This window comes from Syngnathus acus, chromosome 20, assembly GCF_901709675.1.
Source record: "Syngnathus acus chromosome 20, fSynAcu1.2, whole genome shotgun sequence".
Lineage (NCBI taxonomy): Eukaryota > Metazoa > Chordata > Actinopteri > Syngnathiformes > Syngnathidae > Syngnathus > Syngnathus acus.
The window spans coordinates 6,340,208-6,357,055 of record NC_051104.1 but is presented as its reverse complement, the minus strand read 5'-3'; the positions used below and the strand labels follow the sequence as shown (position 1 = coordinate 6,357,055).

General features: G+C 40.0%; 1 protein-coding gene across 2 annotated transcripts; it reads right to left on the bottom strand.

Moving 5' to 3' along the window:
- Positions 1 to 1,379: 1,379 nt before the first annotated feature.
- Positions 1,380 to 16,843, bottom strand: mtrr (5-methyltetrahydrofolate-homocysteine methyltransferase reductase). Of its 2 annotated transcripts, none has more exons than XM_037280388.1 (15): positions 16,744 to 16,843; positions 16,268 to 16,412; positions 15,985 to 16,138; positions 15,794 to 15,911; positions 15,318 to 15,696; positions 15,137 to 15,250; positions 14,884 to 15,040; positions 14,656 to 14,744; positions 14,299 to 14,479; positions 12,089 to 12,131; positions 10,545 to 10,725; positions 9,917 to 10,035; positions 5,411 to 5,503; positions 3,280 to 3,471; positions 1,380 to 2,316 (listed from the first exon to the last, which is right to left on the bottom strand). In XM_037280388.1, exons 1-15 carry the CDS (start codon positions 16,803 to 16,805, stop codon positions 2,172 to 2,174), a joined length of 2,172 nt encoding a protein of 723 aa, XP_037136283.1. In that variant the 5' UTR covers positions 16,806 to 16,843; the 3' UTR covers positions 1,380 to 2,171. The 2 variants fall into 2 exon arrangements, with proteins under 2 accessions (XP_037136283.1, XP_037136284.1); XM_037280389.1 differs by lacking the exon at positions 16,744 to 16,843 and adding an exon at positions 16,504 to 16,630.
- Between the last annotated feature and the right edge of the window lie 5 nt (positions 16,844 to 16,848).

The following is a 16,848-nucleotide window of genomic DNA, read 5'->3' as shown; positions in this document are numbered from 1 at the left end:
ATGTCCTTAGTCATGGTCCATAGTGTATCATCTCATTTACTTGTTTGGGGGATTTGGGTTCCTTATCTGTAATGTAATATAAAAAGTATTTTCTCATTTCCTTTCGCTCACATTTGAGGGCAATGAGGATCCTCCTGAAGGTGAAGGTACGGTTTAACTGTCTCGAACCGACACCGACGCCGCCATTCATTATGCAAGAAAATGTAATGACATTTTCTCCCCAAAAATAATTACTTTTAGCGTCGGAATATCCTCACACTACATATTTAACGACCAAGGTAAATATTTGATGATATGAATCAAGAGTGAATCGACAAAGCAGTTCAATATGGACTTCTTGGTGTGGCTTTTCTGTATTGCTAAATTATTGAGAAGGTGTAAATAGATTGCTAGAAAGAAAAAATGGATGAATTTTGCCTCTTGCTAAAAAGTACACTCCAGTTAGTCCCTGAAAGCAAAACCAAATGATGTGTCACCAGGCTGATTAGACTCCTAACCTCATCACGACGTGGAGTACTTGAGGCACCACGGCGGTGAAGTGCACCTCTTTGCAAGTCTCGTTCAACACTTTCATAATAAGAGTCATTAACGCTAGCACACATCTTTCTGCTTCATTTAGCCATTTTTAACAAGGGGCATCTATCACTGGGGTGTTACTGCTCTCCGGTCGCACTGACCTCTAACATGCTCTGATTTATTCCAAACTGTTGCCCTCTTTTCGCTGCAGGACAATATCAACACCGTGGAGTTTTTTTAATTATGAAGCCATAACTTTAAACTGGCCTCGGACCTCAGGGGTCGCAGGACTGGGTGACATGAATTGTGCAAGGGAGAACATTTGTAGTCACGTTCTGGAGATAATTCAGTGGATGAGTTAAGGTAAAGTAGTGACAATGATCGCAGCTTTGCAGATTTTTTTTTTTGCCCTCTTTGACAAGTTGGTATTAAACCAATTAGTCACAGTCAGGGGTGGTTTTCCAGGACGGTGACGGTTTTGTTTACCCGCCTTGAGAGCAAATTAAATGGTGTGTCATCAACGGTGCAAGCAGTGGAAGATTGTAAACATGTTTTTTCCCCTCTACCCTCCCTTCAAAACGAGAAATAAAACGACCGCTGTTAGAAGATTTAATTCTGAGGAAGCCTCTCACTGGGGCTCTGCGGCACGCAAAGAACCAGCACCACAAAAAGACTTCAATTAGCAGATGCTTTCATTCGTTAACCAAAGGCACCTTCAAGTTTGTGAGTTTGAAAAAAAATCAAATACAAATGTCACTGTTTTTCATTATAGCTGCTCGAATAGAAGTTCAGAAAGACAAGTCATTTGCATCTGAAGACATTCAATTTGAGAAACAAAGGCTAAAAGAGGAGATCATGGGTTGAAGTTTATTCGAATGATTTTATTTCCATACCACACAATATGACAGGCAGTGTGTGTTTGAGATGGTAGCTCAGCTGGGGAAATGTTTGAAGGAGTCCAAAATAACATTGTGCATGCGGGCAGACCCAAACAAAGTCAAGTCGGGGGGATTATTCTCAGAGCTGAGAGCTTTATGATGGATATTTATGCCCTCTATGCTCACTCTGAACTTCCCAGTACACTTTCTCATGATGAATAATAAAAAAAAAATACGCCTTGTATTGTTCCGGTAATGTATTTGTATTTCATGTATTTTCATTAAAAATCCATTTTAAAAAAATGATTTGAGTTTTTGTGTGTGTGTGGCCTTCACAAGTTCATTTTCAAATGCGGTTTATTAAGTTGGCAGTGAGTTTTGCACGTAAAAAAAACCAAAAAACTTCTAAACCCTGCAAAATCCTTTTTATATTTGCATGTAAATGACTTTTGTTTATCTAGGGAGGAACCGAATGCCAGTTTCCGTCTCATTGAAATCCCTCCATCAAATCTGACTTAAATACTTTTACTGGCAGGATAAACATGGAGTGCTTGTCAAGCCTAAAAGCATTTTCACACCGTAAGAACAAATAAGCAGCAATATTGGACTGGCTAAGGTCACTTTTGCTCAACGAGCAAAGCAGGAGATGATGTCAACACTGAGGTCAGCAGGGTTGCTCTAAAGCAATGCCTTGCAGTTAGCTCAGAAGGTTACAGCTAAGTGTGTTGAGTTTTGGATCATATTTGTTTTTAAAAACAAAAAAAGAGAAGACCTCTTTTATCCCCAGATGTCCTGCAAGTAGCGTTTCTCCTCCCTCAGGCTAGCCAGTTGCTTCATGGCCTCCAGTTGGTCCACCTGGAGCTCACTCATGATCATCTCCACCAGGGTGTCGTTTACATCTCTAGCCATGTTCTTTGCATCTCTGGAAGAGGAGAATATCAATTTTGTTGTCCCACCACATTGCCCGATGAACATTGCACTTTATTTTGTGGTTAGACGACACAATCTAGAACTTTTAAATGATCATCATGACACCTGAAAAATTCCATCCCCTAAATGACAATGGTCATAAATCAAACATTCTGACAAAGCCCGTATTTTGCAATTGCGGCATTTTGGGAGGGATTCATCATTCTGTTGACGTAGAGGTGGGATTTATTTTAATGAATTTAGTCCGGATGTTTCAAAGATCATTTAGATGAAGCAGGTAGCCCCGCGGTGATAAAAAGTGAGACCCTCTCGATAAATCATGGGACTCTGAGCTATAAAACTGTTGGCGTGGCTCATTTCTATGCATCATTCATTGTCTTCCTCAAACTGCACTGAGAGAAATGAATATATGGGAAGTCTATGTATGCAGGAAATCATATTTTGCTTGGTTCACAACAACGTGCATTTGCGTTCTTAGCAAAAGATTGATCAAGCAGTTCATTTATCATGCATGTCCACCGCCCTCATCGTAATCATCCTGCGATGGATAAAAAAAATATTTCCACTCTCATCAAAACTAATTTAGACTCCTGTAGTAAATGGTTTCTACCAAAATGATTCAAAACCATTCTAAATCTCCTTTTCTCTTAATATCTTGAAATATTTGCATAATCTTACCAAGCCGTTCATTATAAAGTAAGAGCTATTTATTCAGTCGTGTAGAGAATAAAATTTCGCGTCAAGTAGGAGCTCAATCTTGAATATGTTGCTGACATCGTGGATTGATCATTTATTCATTATTATAATTTAAAACAAGCGAGGTTATATTGACCACGGACAAAGTATTGATGCAGACTTCTTAATAAAGTAATCAATAAATATCCTTCGCTCTGAATCTCAACTCAACATACAGAGTCCCAAGATAAAAAGAAAAAAAGAAAAAATCAAGTCTTACCCACAAACATAGAGGCAAGCGTTTTGTCTGATCAAGATGTTGATGATTTTGTGGCTGTGGCGCAACATGTTGTGTTGGACATATTTGGGAGGTCTCTCTGAAACGATGGCCTCCTCCTTCTGGTTATCTCTGGAGAAACACACCATGAGGTGGTCCAAGGTGCCACTGGATACAAAGCCCTCCAGCTCCTCCCTGGAGAGAGGAAAAAAAAAATCAGGTGGTTTGGTTCAGTCAAAGGTGTATCAGAGACTTTCTGTCATTTGGGTGAGGCAAAAAAAACAAAAAACAAACACACCACTGTTTTTGGTGAATACAGCAAACGACCTGTATTCTTTTTCCAAAATCCTTCCGGCAAAACTGAACAGTTTTTCCCCATCCTCATGAGGAGAGACTAAATCTGGATATGCCGAGCCATGGCCTTGTGACCTAACACACCAGCACATCCAACATCCCCTTAAGACATTTCAGTGTGGATTTCCTCAACCAACATTTGCAAAGAACAAAAACAACCGTCAGGCTCAATAGAAAAAACAACACCGATGAGCCAAAAGGTCCAAGAAAAGCTGTGCCAGACAGTAATTTATTTTGCTAACAAGAAAAGCAGAAGGTCGAAGCAGTGTTGTAAACGCGTTTTTCTAATCAATCCTGCTGTTGGGTGTACCCTTGCTCCCTATCGAGTGAGGTGAGCTTGCCAACTTCTTCTCTCCTCTGCCTTGCTATCTACAGAGCCCGAGGAGGAAGAAGGTCTGAGCAACACCACTCACCGAGGAAACTATGGCTCTGACATGGTGAGTCAAGGTGTGTGCCTCAGGTAAACCAATGACTTATTTAAAATGGGAGGAAAATTGAAATCTTGTGTTGTTTAGTGTTTATCGCTCCCAAAAATAATTCTGACCACGAAAAGTGAATTATTCAGACAAATCAAATACAACTAAAAATAAAGTTAAACTATTCAGCTGCTTAGGATGCGATAATAGAGAGGGACTCCAAGGATTTCTGTTGTTATGCAACACTGAATTTGTTTTTTCAAATCTATGCAGTGTGACTTAATGCGACTGGGGCGAGCCTTGACGACTGCCGACAGGGAGATGATTATCATTTTTCTACGAATCAATAACACGGGGAAGAAATTGTTTTTAATCTATGAAATGTTCACATCTCTAATACTTAAACAATTATCATTTGTATTTAACTGGAACTCTTATTTTGGACACTTTAGCATCGGCGATTTCTTTGATAGCACCTGACAGCCGGCTAATGCATTTTTTTAAACGACATTGAGTGCGATCCGAGATTCATTTGACTCCCACGGTGAGGAAGATTTCAAAATAATAGGCATGCAACCCTGAACTTATTAAGATAAAACACACAGTCAGGATCATAAATATTGGGACAGCTCGCTTGTAATTCTCATCTTTTTGGCTCTTAATAAATTGATTCAAAAATAAAAAACTGCCAGCTTTATTTTTTACATTCAAATCAGGTGAGCAGTGTCGAATCATTTGTGCATGTGCTTCTTGTTCTTGCGCTTCAAAAAGTCGACAATTGACAGGACAATTGGCTGCTAAGCTGTTATTCCATCATTATCCTATTTACAAGGAGCTGACAAAAGGTTGAGCGTTCATTTCAAGTGAGCTATTTGCATTTGGAATGTGTTGCGGTCAACTCTCAATATGAGAGCCAAAGTGCTGTCACTATCAGTGAAGCAAGCCATTATCAAGCTGAAAACCAAAACAAACAAACCCCAGGGAGATGATAGTGGAGCAAAAACATTGGCTTTGCCAAATCAACAGGATGGAACATTCTTAAAAAGAAAGAAAGAAAGAAAAAAGGTGGCAGACATACTGCATATAAGAAGTCTTCCTACACCATTCACCTCATTTAAATGTAAAAATACCTTAAATCCATTGTGATTGAAATTCAAATGATCACTTCTTGAGTGTGACTGAGGCACATGTGCAAATATCGACTCCACCAAGCTGCTGTATAGTCATTCCCTCATTTACATAATGCTAGAATAGCAGAATTTCTTAAGCACTTAAAGCTATTAAAAATAATGGAATACTTTGAGTGTCCTTATGTCAAGGTGAAAAGTATGCAAAGCATACGCGACAATTAACGGAGAGCTTACCTGAACAGGTAGTCTTGGTCTCTGTAGCGACAACCGAAAAACAACCAGGTCTCACCGAACACGGCATCGGGATTCTGCTGCCTCTCCTTTTCTCTGAAAGTCAAACAGGGACTGTTATCGGTCAATCTTCATTCACAAAGAAAAAAAAAAAACAGATGGGCGAGAGAAAATCTATTCTCAGAGGTTAAAGAAGAGTGGTTAAGCAAAATCTGCAGTGGCAGCGATTGCCTTATGCACAGAATGAGATGATGACGAGAGAGGGAAGAGAACAATATACAACAATAAAAATCCGACGAGTGCACAAAAAGTGAAACTTTTCAGGGATTCTTTCGGAGGCCGGAAATGTCATTTTTAGTAGGTGTGGCGAGAAGAATCTCTGTCAGTGTCCCTGCTCCTTCATCCCACACCTTGTGGTCGAGGCGCCAACGAGAGAGAATAAATGCTGACCCCCTTAACCTTTTCATGATGCCAGCAGCAGAATCTCAAAAGCATTATCTGTTCCTGACATCTGCTAAGATGACTGGCGAGAGCGGCCACAAAGCTAAAATGGAAGCAAAGATATTCTGATCATGTCTGCTGTGGGTCTGATTAATTTTGCACCAGCCATCACTGTGCACTCAGGGCGGGCTGAAATTAACAAATAATTGGACAGCTATTATGATATACTTTGTGATAGATATCATGTGACAGCAAAAAAAATAAATAAAAAATACTACAATCGAATTCTCATCCTATACTTTCTAAATATCATGAGCACAACGCAATTGTTGCTAATAAACTCGTTTATTTTTCTATTAACTGACTCCCCGTCTTCAATCACTGAAGCAAGTCATCTGTTAACGCGTGCAAAATTGTACGAAATTGATTAGGGAGCATTTGCCACCGTTTTACACTTTTTTTTCCCCCAATTAAAGCTGTTCTATTAGTTTTGTTCTACTTTATGAAACAAACTCTTCCCATGGGTTATTTGTAACCATTGCAGCTATAAACCTCACTAACTAAATTGACTGGTTCATTCAAGACATGATTTTGATCTGTTTGTGCCTTGTGACTGACTAGCAACCTTACAAATGACGACAAACCTGACAGAAAATGTCCAGATGGTTATAAAGCACCCAATCAAGTGCAGCTAATTGAATTGACCACAAAGGTTTCTTTCATGTATAGAAAATGAGTTCCAAATAAAACAAGTGCGTTATCCGATCTTGCTATCTCCTTCAAGTCTAAAGATAAAAATAAGACATCAAAAGTGAAACAATTAAATTGAGCTCTTTATACTATCTCTTTTGGGAAATGCTGGGTATCCTTGGGTGTCCTTTCCTATTTAGCAAGATTGAATCCTCCTCTGCGTGTGCAATCTAAAGAATTAAGCAGCCCGACTCTTAAATGGTCTGCCGCACAATGCATATCAATGAATGCTATCATTTAGTCGCTGATCAACCAATTAGAGGTGTTTGCAAATTTGAATGACTGAGAACACCTCAAGCAATGCTTTTCAAATGTCTTCATCAGAGGAAGTCATTTTCAGATAAAGAAAAAATATGTAATATGCTCTCCCTCATATTAAACTCATGTCAAATAATCTTAAATCCACTTTTGCTGGATTGCTTGAATGGACAGAAAAAGAAAATTCCTTTAGGAACAGCAAACAAACGAGATTGCTTTTACATTTGTTGAAGGGTTCTGGTGAGAATTTCTCCCCTGACAACATGATGAAACTCACAAAGAAGAGACAGGCAAGAAAAGGGAAGGAGCTGTCTGTCTATCAAGCATCCCGGTCGGTGCCGGAAACAAAGAAAGTCGGAAGCGGAATCTCTCCCTCTCTCAAGTTCCTTGTCATGAAGTTTAACTTCCGCTACTCAATTGTTTTGAAAGCCAAACAGAACAAATATGATTAATAGTCTTGCCGCAAACAGTCGATCTCACCTCTGAGCATTTTTGGCACATTTCAATTTAAAATCAAGAAACAAATTTCAGGAAAGGGATAACCAAATGATTTAAAAAAAAAAAAAAAGAAAACAAGCAAGCCTTTAATTTTGGTGTCAATCATCAACAAAAGCATCATTCCAATTCCTTTCATTTTGCATCCTGGGCATTCTGATCTGCAAAAACAACTTCAAATAAACTCATTTTAGTGTGCCGCCCGCCCTGAAGGAATCAATACTAATATGAAAAAAAGCTGGCTTCTATTCTGGCGCCTTTCCCTGAATACAAATTATATCATTGCATCGGCAGACTCTTAACAGAGTGCAACACGATCCCATGAGGAGAGCACTCCATTTTGGTCCGCACCAGAAACGCGCCATATAGTGAGGAAGAGGAGGAGGGTTAGGACTCGCTAAACATCCTAATTATCTTGTAAGGTACATTTCATTAGGTCACTGATGGGGTAATGGTTTACTCTCCTGACTTCCGAGCAAGCGGGGTGGATTTCTTTCGCATTAAGTGACAGCGTCAACGTGTCTGGTTCCGCATTTCAAACACAGAAAGAAGGAGCAGAAAATAATAAAACGCCTCCGTAAACGTGTCAAAACTGTGAATCGCTATCATAAAAAAAAAAAAAGATTAAATTATTTAATAATTTCTCTCTTGTATTAGATTGTCCAGGTTACCAAAAGCTTTGGCTGGTTGTCATCCTTGTCAAGTTTAGCCTCTGGCATCAATTTTCTCTTTAACGGCATAAAGGATATGACAGGTGTTATATGTTATATTTATTTTACTGCTGTCACCGCTGTGGAAAAAAAAAAAACAGCAGACATGATTTTGCATAGAATCAATAACAAACAACCTGAGTTGGAGAGCTTCTTTAAAAAAAATAATCATTTGACACCACCTAGTGAGTCTGTGACCTTTTATTGAGGCTTCTTCCGGTCGCAATCTGAATTCCAAAATGTATTTTTACAAAACAAAATTGATTAGCATTAAGGGTCTCAGCATGATTGGACTGTTAACAAACTAGCGGCTGTTATCGCAAACCGCACGTCAATCGGCGCAATCGTATTTGGAACAATGCAGCGGGATGAGATGCAAAATGGAAACGGCAAAATGTTATCAGCTGAACTCTGCATATGTGAGTTTAAACTCCGACAATGGAGGGAAAACAAAGAAAACATTTATGCCAGAACAAAAGCAATGCGAGGTGGAATTTGCTTCGGGGTTGCGGTGTCTGTAGTTAGAAAAAACAAAACCTGAAGTAATGATTTGAATACTGCTGGTGGCCTCACCAATTTACATAAATAAAATGTTAAAATGGTAATGTTGATATTTCAAATTGTTTTGCAATGTTGACATACCCTGTTTTGTTCCTCTACTCTATTTAGCTCATGAATAAGAGGTGGCTGCCAAATAGTAAAATATAAATCATGTAAATAAATTTCATAGGTAAGATTATGTGGAATTAAATCAAGATGAAGTTTGCTTGCCACATGAGACCTAAAAGGATTCATTGTCCATTGAGTTTTCCCTCTAAACGAGCTGCCGTAGAAATCTACTAAATGGCATTGGGAAGAAAACCAAAAGTTTTCTGAAAATACTGCAATTCCAACCGTGCACAACATCGACTGGTGGCTAGCAAAGTTAAAATGTCAATACATTTGCATTTCAAATTCGATGCCAGCTGCTGGACTTAAGCTGTGCAAAGTCCATTTCCTGCCTGATTATGAGTCAAATCGACAGCGGGGTGCAAAACAATTGACAGCGCTTAACTGCTTGTAAAAATGTCAAATGAATTTTTCGGCGTGTCGAAAGTTTGCTCACCCCAGTTGAAGCTGATTCGATCTCCAGGTCATTTTTCTGTGTGCTTTTTTTCCCCCCTCCAACAGGCAGTAAATATTTTTTATTTTTTACCATTTATATTTTGAGAACAGAAAAAATGATCAGTGGCGACGCATCCCACCCTCCAAAGCTTGTCATCTGTCCAGGTGAGTTGGAGACAATTGGAGCTGACTGGGCCGCAACCTCATCCGCGCAAGGTCGCCCGTGACTTAAACGTGTCAGTCACACTAAAAAGGTTTGCGCTGCTTCCTGACAAGTCCAGGGAGACTTGGGCTCGCTTCAACGCGCATCTGTCAGCCCGAGTGAGAGAAGCTTCAAACGGTCACATTAACTCTTCATGACAGTTCATCTTGCAATTGTGGCCTACCCGTCAATTCAGAACCTCCCCAAATTTTTGATGTCACATCCAAATATTCCTGACAAGTCAAATTTAAGAAGCTGCACATTACAGACTAAATTATGGGAATGAATATATTGTAAGGGACGTCATTTATTCCTAATTAGATGGATAAAACAATGGCTGACTGTCATTACATTTATGATTACGCCTCATGCGATGACGTCAAGCTTGAGGTCGGGCTCATTCGACTGTCAGAGCAGATTTGCTGGAAATGTGCAGTGGATACATAAACGGAGACATTTGTGAATCTCCATTACTAGGTCCGGAAAGGTCAGAGCAACAATCTGCACAAAACCAGTGGAAAAAGAATGCATGAATATACATTTGTTCACCTTTGCTGGAGGAAGCCGATGAAGGGCGCGACACCCGTACCAGGTCCGACCATTACGACAGGCACCGACGTGTCAGGTGGAAGTCGAAAGGAGCGGTTGGGTCTCAAACTCGCATGAATCTGTGGTGTGAGGGTCACGGAACATTAGTGTGCATTCTAAATAATGGAAGTAATTAGAAGAGTGCTGAGGAGCCACTGTGGGCCTTCCAATCTATTAATTGATCTACTTAACATTCTAAGACAGGCTAATGAGAAAACTTATGAGCTCCAACTCAACTCCACAGGGTGTGATCGAGAAGATTTAGTTGCTTTAATTCAAATTATATTTGATTTTAATCGACCCCACGTAACAGGTCCAAACTCGGGCGATCAGTGGAATCTCAAAGAAGGAAAGCCAAATGGAGTAGTTTTCAAATACCTCCGCCAAGGCAAACATCTTACGTTGCTATCTCCTTTTCTTCTTTTGCGCTTTAAGGAGTGCTCCAACCAGTTACAGCAATTTATTATAATGGCATAATGGTGTGTTGTATATAATTTTTGTTTTGTTTTTTTAACTCTGTGGATTTTCATGTGAACTTAACTCTATCTACTACAAATATTTCAATTTTCCTTTTATCGTGTGTACTCACCAGCGGTACGGACCCGCAATGCTGCAATTCATGCTTCCCTTGGTGAACCAGGAGAGGTGAGACGAGGTCAAAGAGCCAACCAGTACATAAGCCCTGCCTCCCCGCAGGACGACCTGAGCGTGCTGGGAACTCGATAACGCTAAAAACGAAATTCAGCTTGCCCGGATGCTGAAGGCAGGAGCTGTGAGTTTGAGAGACCACAGACAAAAAAAAAGTTATACAGGTAGACAATGATGGGGAGATCTCGAGAAAACGAGAAGAAGAACAGATAAAGAACAGAGTGGTACAGAAAAGCATGATGGAATCCATTCAGACAAAAAAAATAACCCATTTGGACAGCAGCTGATCAAAGTACCAGAGATGAAAAGGCTCTTAATGTGATGTGAGGAAAAAAAATGAGGGTGCTCCATCTATATGTCTCCTTAGGCTCTCCAAACCTTTTTCCACTGATAGCTTAGGGAAATTTAAAAGTATTCACGATCCATTTTGTATGCTGCCTCTTTTCCTGAACTCATCAAAAAAATATTTCTGTCTTTTCAGATTCTATACGTTCATGGCCAGGTAGTTGGAAAAAATGTCATCATCCCTCAGAGCACCTGTCCGTACTTCTCCGTCCTACTTCCTGTTTGCCGTCGAAGACCTCTATTGACTCTAACATCAATAATGCAAGCCTCTAATGTCTCAAGTCTGCACTATCCAATAAACTACAGTGGCCATCTCTCTCGGAGCAGTCTCTCTTTCTCTCTCTCTGGCGTGCGCTATTTTCACAATCAAGGAAGCAGCAAAGCGAGTCGGAGAGTAGCCGAGAAGTTCTGACCTTGTCTTAGACGATCATGTTCCTTGTGAGCTTTAAAGCAGACCCTAATGGGTACTAGCTTAACAGGAAGCGCAAATCGATGACTAGCTAAGTGAGGCAAAAAAGATGGAAGGTTGATTTAAATAAAAGTCTGGCTGGCCATTTTGTTTTGCTCCAACTTCTCTCATCACGGAGTTCATTCGGGAATCACATCTACACACTGATGAAGTGCACTTTACATGGACTAGGTCACCCAGGCTTTTTTCCTTTCAGGTAAAAATTTGGAAAGTCTTTTTTTTTTTATATGGGCAAAATGATACAATTTTTACCTAAAGCATAAGAAGAATTGTTTGAATTCATATCGCCATCCAACTAAATGAAGATTGACGAGTTCAAGGATGCGCAAAGGTGATGTAGCAACTATCCCCGAGGCAAACCATTCATTTATTTAATCATGACTCAAATCAAACTGCACTTTTCTTCATGAAGACATTTGTCATTGTTTTGTGTCATTTCTCTGTTCAAACACCGCTAATAGTCACTGTCAAGACGCATTCGCCATTCTCTTCCTTATGATTACCTATTGCTGTTCTGAAATTATTTTTAGGTGTCATTGTGGAGAAAGAAAATGAGAGTTGGAATATTAGGGTTGGAATACGACAGACATTTATCATTGTGAGGCCATGTTAACGCTAACAAATGATGTCATGGCTGTGGAAGGAATGATTTTTTTTTTCAGTCTTCTTACCTGGCCGCTGAATAAGGCCTTGGCTGCAGCTTGGGGAGAAGTTCTGAAAAAATAAAATACAAATATAAGCACAGCTGTCAATCATCCTGTTGTCTTCCAAATATGTTATTAACCATGATGGATGGATGGAAAATGATGGTGATCGAAACCATATTTATTTTCAGTAAACGTCGCTCAAATTAATGTCTGCTTTTCAGGACATACTGCTGCTATATTTATTAAAATCACAAAGTCAGGCTGTTTGAATCCCAAGTGGCCAGATGTGAAGCCAGTGGGATACAGATTGCTTCTGCAAACGTTATTGCAAAGTCAGCCGTGAAGGTGCCCTGCTTTTTTTATAATAAGCAGCGCACGGTGCGTTAGCAAAGGCGGGTCGCTGGAATCGAGAAAAGTCGACGTAGAAGGAGCAACGCAACAGGACAAGCCTTTCCTGCACCGCCACCGATGTGATGTGGGTCAAAAAGAAGCGAGTTGGATGTGAATAATAGATGAAGCCGAAAGAGTAATAGCGACGCATATGAGGCGCTGCAAAAACACATCATTCAGCTAAATCGCTTGGAAAGATCAACAGCTGGACAAAATCTGCTCACACTGTTAGCCTGACACCTGCTAACGGGAAGGAAGCTCAGCAGGTTGAAGTCAGAGTCCTTTAAAACGGACACAATTTTAAAGGACCTATGAGATCTATCAAATGAAGTCGTATCAAATGAAGTTGTAATGTAACGTTTTCATTTTGAAGGTCAAGTGTGACGATCTTAACGACTTGGCGATTAAATATCAGAAGCAGAACTCGCAATACAGGCTCCCTCCTCTCCTTTGTTATGATCAATAAGATTAATATTGAAAGTCAAAATCCACTGGGACTCAATTACAAATAAAAGTTTAAAGAAGGCTCAACCTTGGAAAAAAAACTTTTTCACTATTTCTTTCAACAAAAACAAGGTGGCAGATGTATTTCTTCACCGCAAAAATTAATTAGATATAAAACTATGGTCAAATATTAATGTATGAATAACCCTCACATACAGAGAAATAGGAAGGTTGAATACCCATTTCAAGGAAATGTCATTTTTTATTTGACTTTTTTTTTTAATACTACACACATAATGCTTTTGAGTTCATTTTGTATGCGAGGCCTTGCGAAGTCATAGACTTTCACAAAGCAGCTCTTCAAATGCTTTTTCGTCTTACTGTCGATGAATAACAAGCAAGTGAGTGACAATGGGGGGAAGAAACTTCATTCTCAATGTTCATCTTTTTGTGAATTGAGGGACAAGTTCGAGCCTGCGTGGAAATAATTCGTCTCCAACTTGGTACGACTATCTTTGAGCTCTGTGGTAAATTAGAATGGTTTATTAAATTGCTTACAAACAGTCTGCTATGACCTATTCACATATGGGAGGGGGGGGGGGAATAGGATCATCTAAAAATAGATGAAGTGCATAAGTAGTCTAACGTGCACTTGGATGCTGTCCTCATTATTTGTAGTTACCGTCAAAGTATAAACCCAGATCGAGCAGTCGAGCGAACATAACGCTGTGTCCTTGACCCGCAGAGTAAGACGTCACTATTAACCTCTGCTCCGAGATCACCTCTGCAAACCTCGGACCCTCTGTTCAACCTAACATCTGTTGCTTTGAGCAGCTTCCAGCACCACACATAATGATGGCTGACTTCTGCATCAGAGAAGAAATTAAAAAAAAAAAGGCAGTGGCAGAAAGACTGGCATGAAGGCCAAAAATAACTGACGTCAGTGTAAAAAAGGGAAAGGGCTGTGACAGAGGTGTTTTAGAGGACAACTTCAATGTAAAGCTGCTGCCAAGCCATTTCCCTGTCAGCTAAAATGTGCTCTACTGAAGAGCTAAACCACGCAGCATGGCTAATAAATGAGGACAAGTATTTGCTTGACAGAATGGAATGGAAGTGACATTTATCAAATTCAATATTGAGGGAAAATAACAAAAAAAAAATATTAACTTGCTTTACAAAAGAAACAAACGTGTGGAGATGTGTAAAAATTATTTCCTGCAAAAAAAAAACCATTTATAAATCTTGCTTTATTAGGGCAACGGCGCCCCTTTATGGTTAAAAGTTGTATTGCCCCTGCCACACTAAAACCTGCACATATAAGCCTCATAAATGTTAGCAAATTAAATAAATGGAAGAACTCCTGCTTGCTAAATGATGAAGACAAAAAAAAGTGATCTGACCTATAAAGAGGTTCAGGGGAGGCAAGCAGGATGGGAAAGCGTCCAGAAGCTCCAAAACACAGAGGCTTGTCTCTCTCACAAACTGGTTGTAGTCGGCGGTGCCTTGTTTGCTACAAAGCTCCTGCAGTCTCCTTTTTTGCACGCTGTCTGCTGTATGCTCAGCCAGCGCTCGCAAGAAGGCCTGAAAGAATTAAACATTTGTCGGATATCAAATGATCTTTTTTTACTTTACAGAGTAAAAATCATGAAGAGGCTTTATTAGAACACCTTAAGACCTCGTTTTACACAAATGGAAATATAAAATAAAACATTCATTGTGTTTTCATAAGGTTTAAAATTTTTTTGGTCGACACTGACCTTCTTAGGAACACTTCTAATCTCCAGACACCATGTGAACAGGTACAGTAGAGAAATGTTCTGAGGGATATATGAAGGAACCTGAGCACCTGAAACCCAGCAGAGAACAAAAAAAAAAAAAAACATCACATTACAGCAGGCAGGAAATTAATACCACAGTAAAAATATTACTTTTGCTGCATGATGTCATGTTTTTGTTTGGAATGCATGCTACAGTAGTATGCTAACCTTTTTTCTTTGTGTTTTTCAGTAAAGAAACTTGGACGAGATGATTCTTCTTATCCTCAAGACCCAATCTTTGAAGCAATTGCTTGACCTCAGGTGCCCTATTTGGGCAGAAAACATCAAACGAGTCCCCAGGCTGATAAGTCAACATCGGGTGAGTCTTGAGAGGAAGAAAACATATTGATAAACCAGTTAGTATGGAATTACATATGGATCTCTCTGTGGACTAAAAACGAGAATATTTGATCAAGCTTACAGTGATGTCAAGCTCAAGAAGGATGGCAGTCTTGACTGACTCGCCCGTTGTTAAACAAACGGCACGGGATATAGGGACCAAATTGAGAGTTTCGCTGTTTAACGGTCCAAAAATCTGAAAAAACAAAATCATTTAAATGATCACAAGAAGGGGATTCGAGAGAGATAAAAAGAATTCTCACCTCATCTACCATGTCTAATTCCTGAAGAGACACGTCTAGAAAAGGTGGAGGTAGACTAGGAACATTTAGAGACAAATCGGACAGTGGAGGCACTGAGTGTGACAGTGAAGGTGCATCGGACAATCCAGCATCCGTGGTTTGCGTTTCTGCTGGGGGTGCCGTTAACCGGACTCCTTCAACAGAAGCTGAACCCGGGGATGCGCATTTGAGGTCTAAGTTGGGAGACTGGTCAGTGAGGCTTAGGCGGTTTAGTTCAACATGTGGTATCAATGAATCTGGAATTGTCTTGTCCATACTCCAATCAGAAGCCATATTTGTTAAAGTGGCTTTGACAGCTTTCCAGAGTCCTTCAAGCCAAGGGTCTACAACCAACTCCAACCTTGGGAAAAAGAGAAGGGAGGAAGGATTTATATCTTTTTTTTAAAGATACAAGGATGTCCAGTGACTACATTTACGTATTCCTTTGCAGAACTTACCCTGTACCGTCATCTGCATATCCTGTTGCATAGAATTGTTGGGCTCCAAGTTCCTGTAGACGGCGCTCAATTGTCTTGCCACAGTTGCAAAAGTTTTCGTAGTTGGTGTCTCCTAAAGCTGGAGCAGATAGAGAGAGCAAATAAGAAATTAATACAGAGCACTTAGCAAGTTTATGATTTGGTTAATTTACCTAAAAGTGCATAGTGGAGATGTTTATAGTGTTCAGAGGAGAGGGTCTTCTTCTTGATGTGCTTCACAAATTGCAGGGCATTGTCTGGTGGCTCCCCATCTCCAGTAGTAGACACAATAAAGACAACAGGGGAATTTTCCTTCTCCAAATTGTACTGAAATAATAAACCAGACAGACGTGCATCCATCAGGAAGAAGCAATCACATTGTAGATGACCACATTCAAGCATTTTGGCGTGTCAGCAGCATGATCTATGATAACAAATCCCACATGCTTTTTCTACCTTCTCTTTCTGATTCAAACAGCTGAGCTCAGCAAGTCGTCCATGCTCCTCTGCCTCTTCAGCTATCCCTTCCGCAATGGACTGGGCTTGACCTTTTTGAGACCCATAGAGAATCACAATTCGAGGCTTGACTTCAATGGGCATTCTGCAGGAAAACACAAAAGGGAAACACTTTTCTACCTTAGGGGGGGGGGGGAAAGAACTAGCTTGGAAGAAGTGCTTTCCTCTAAGTTTACCTTCAAGACATGAGACAAATAAAGTCGGCTCTCCGAAACAATTTCCTAACCTTAAACTCAGAAAACGTAAACAATACCTAGCCGGATGTTACGTCATACTTGACATTTTAACACGTGGAATCTGGAAATAGGCTTCAAAATGAAAAACATGTGTACTCATAGCCGACTGCTTAAATGAAATGGACCCAATAGCATGGTAACTGAATTATAGAATGCTAATGTTTAATAAATGCATGATACCTTTCCAAATCTGCAACGGGAACCGTCCAACGGGTTGTGTCACACCCTTTATGTCTCCCCATCGGTTTCAGTCACGCGAGAACATCCTTCTCGTGGTGCGAGATA

What these genes read in the sequence shown, in the direction of transcription:
- mtrr (XM_037280388.1), bottom strand. Translation starts at nt 16,805, where the DNA reads ATGGGGAGACATAAAGGGTGTGACACAACCCGTTGGACGGTTCCCGTT. An exon ending in TCCCCTGAACCTCTTTATAG is followed by an intron (nt 12,132 to 14,298) that starts GTCAGATCACTT and finishes TTATTTTTTCAG; the next exon opens with AACTTCTCCCCAAGCTGCAG. An exon ending in ATTGCGGGTCCGTACCGCTG is followed by an intron (nt 10,036 to 10,544) that starts GTGAGTACACAC and finishes CTCACACCACAG; the next exon opens with ATTCATGCGAGTTTGAGACC.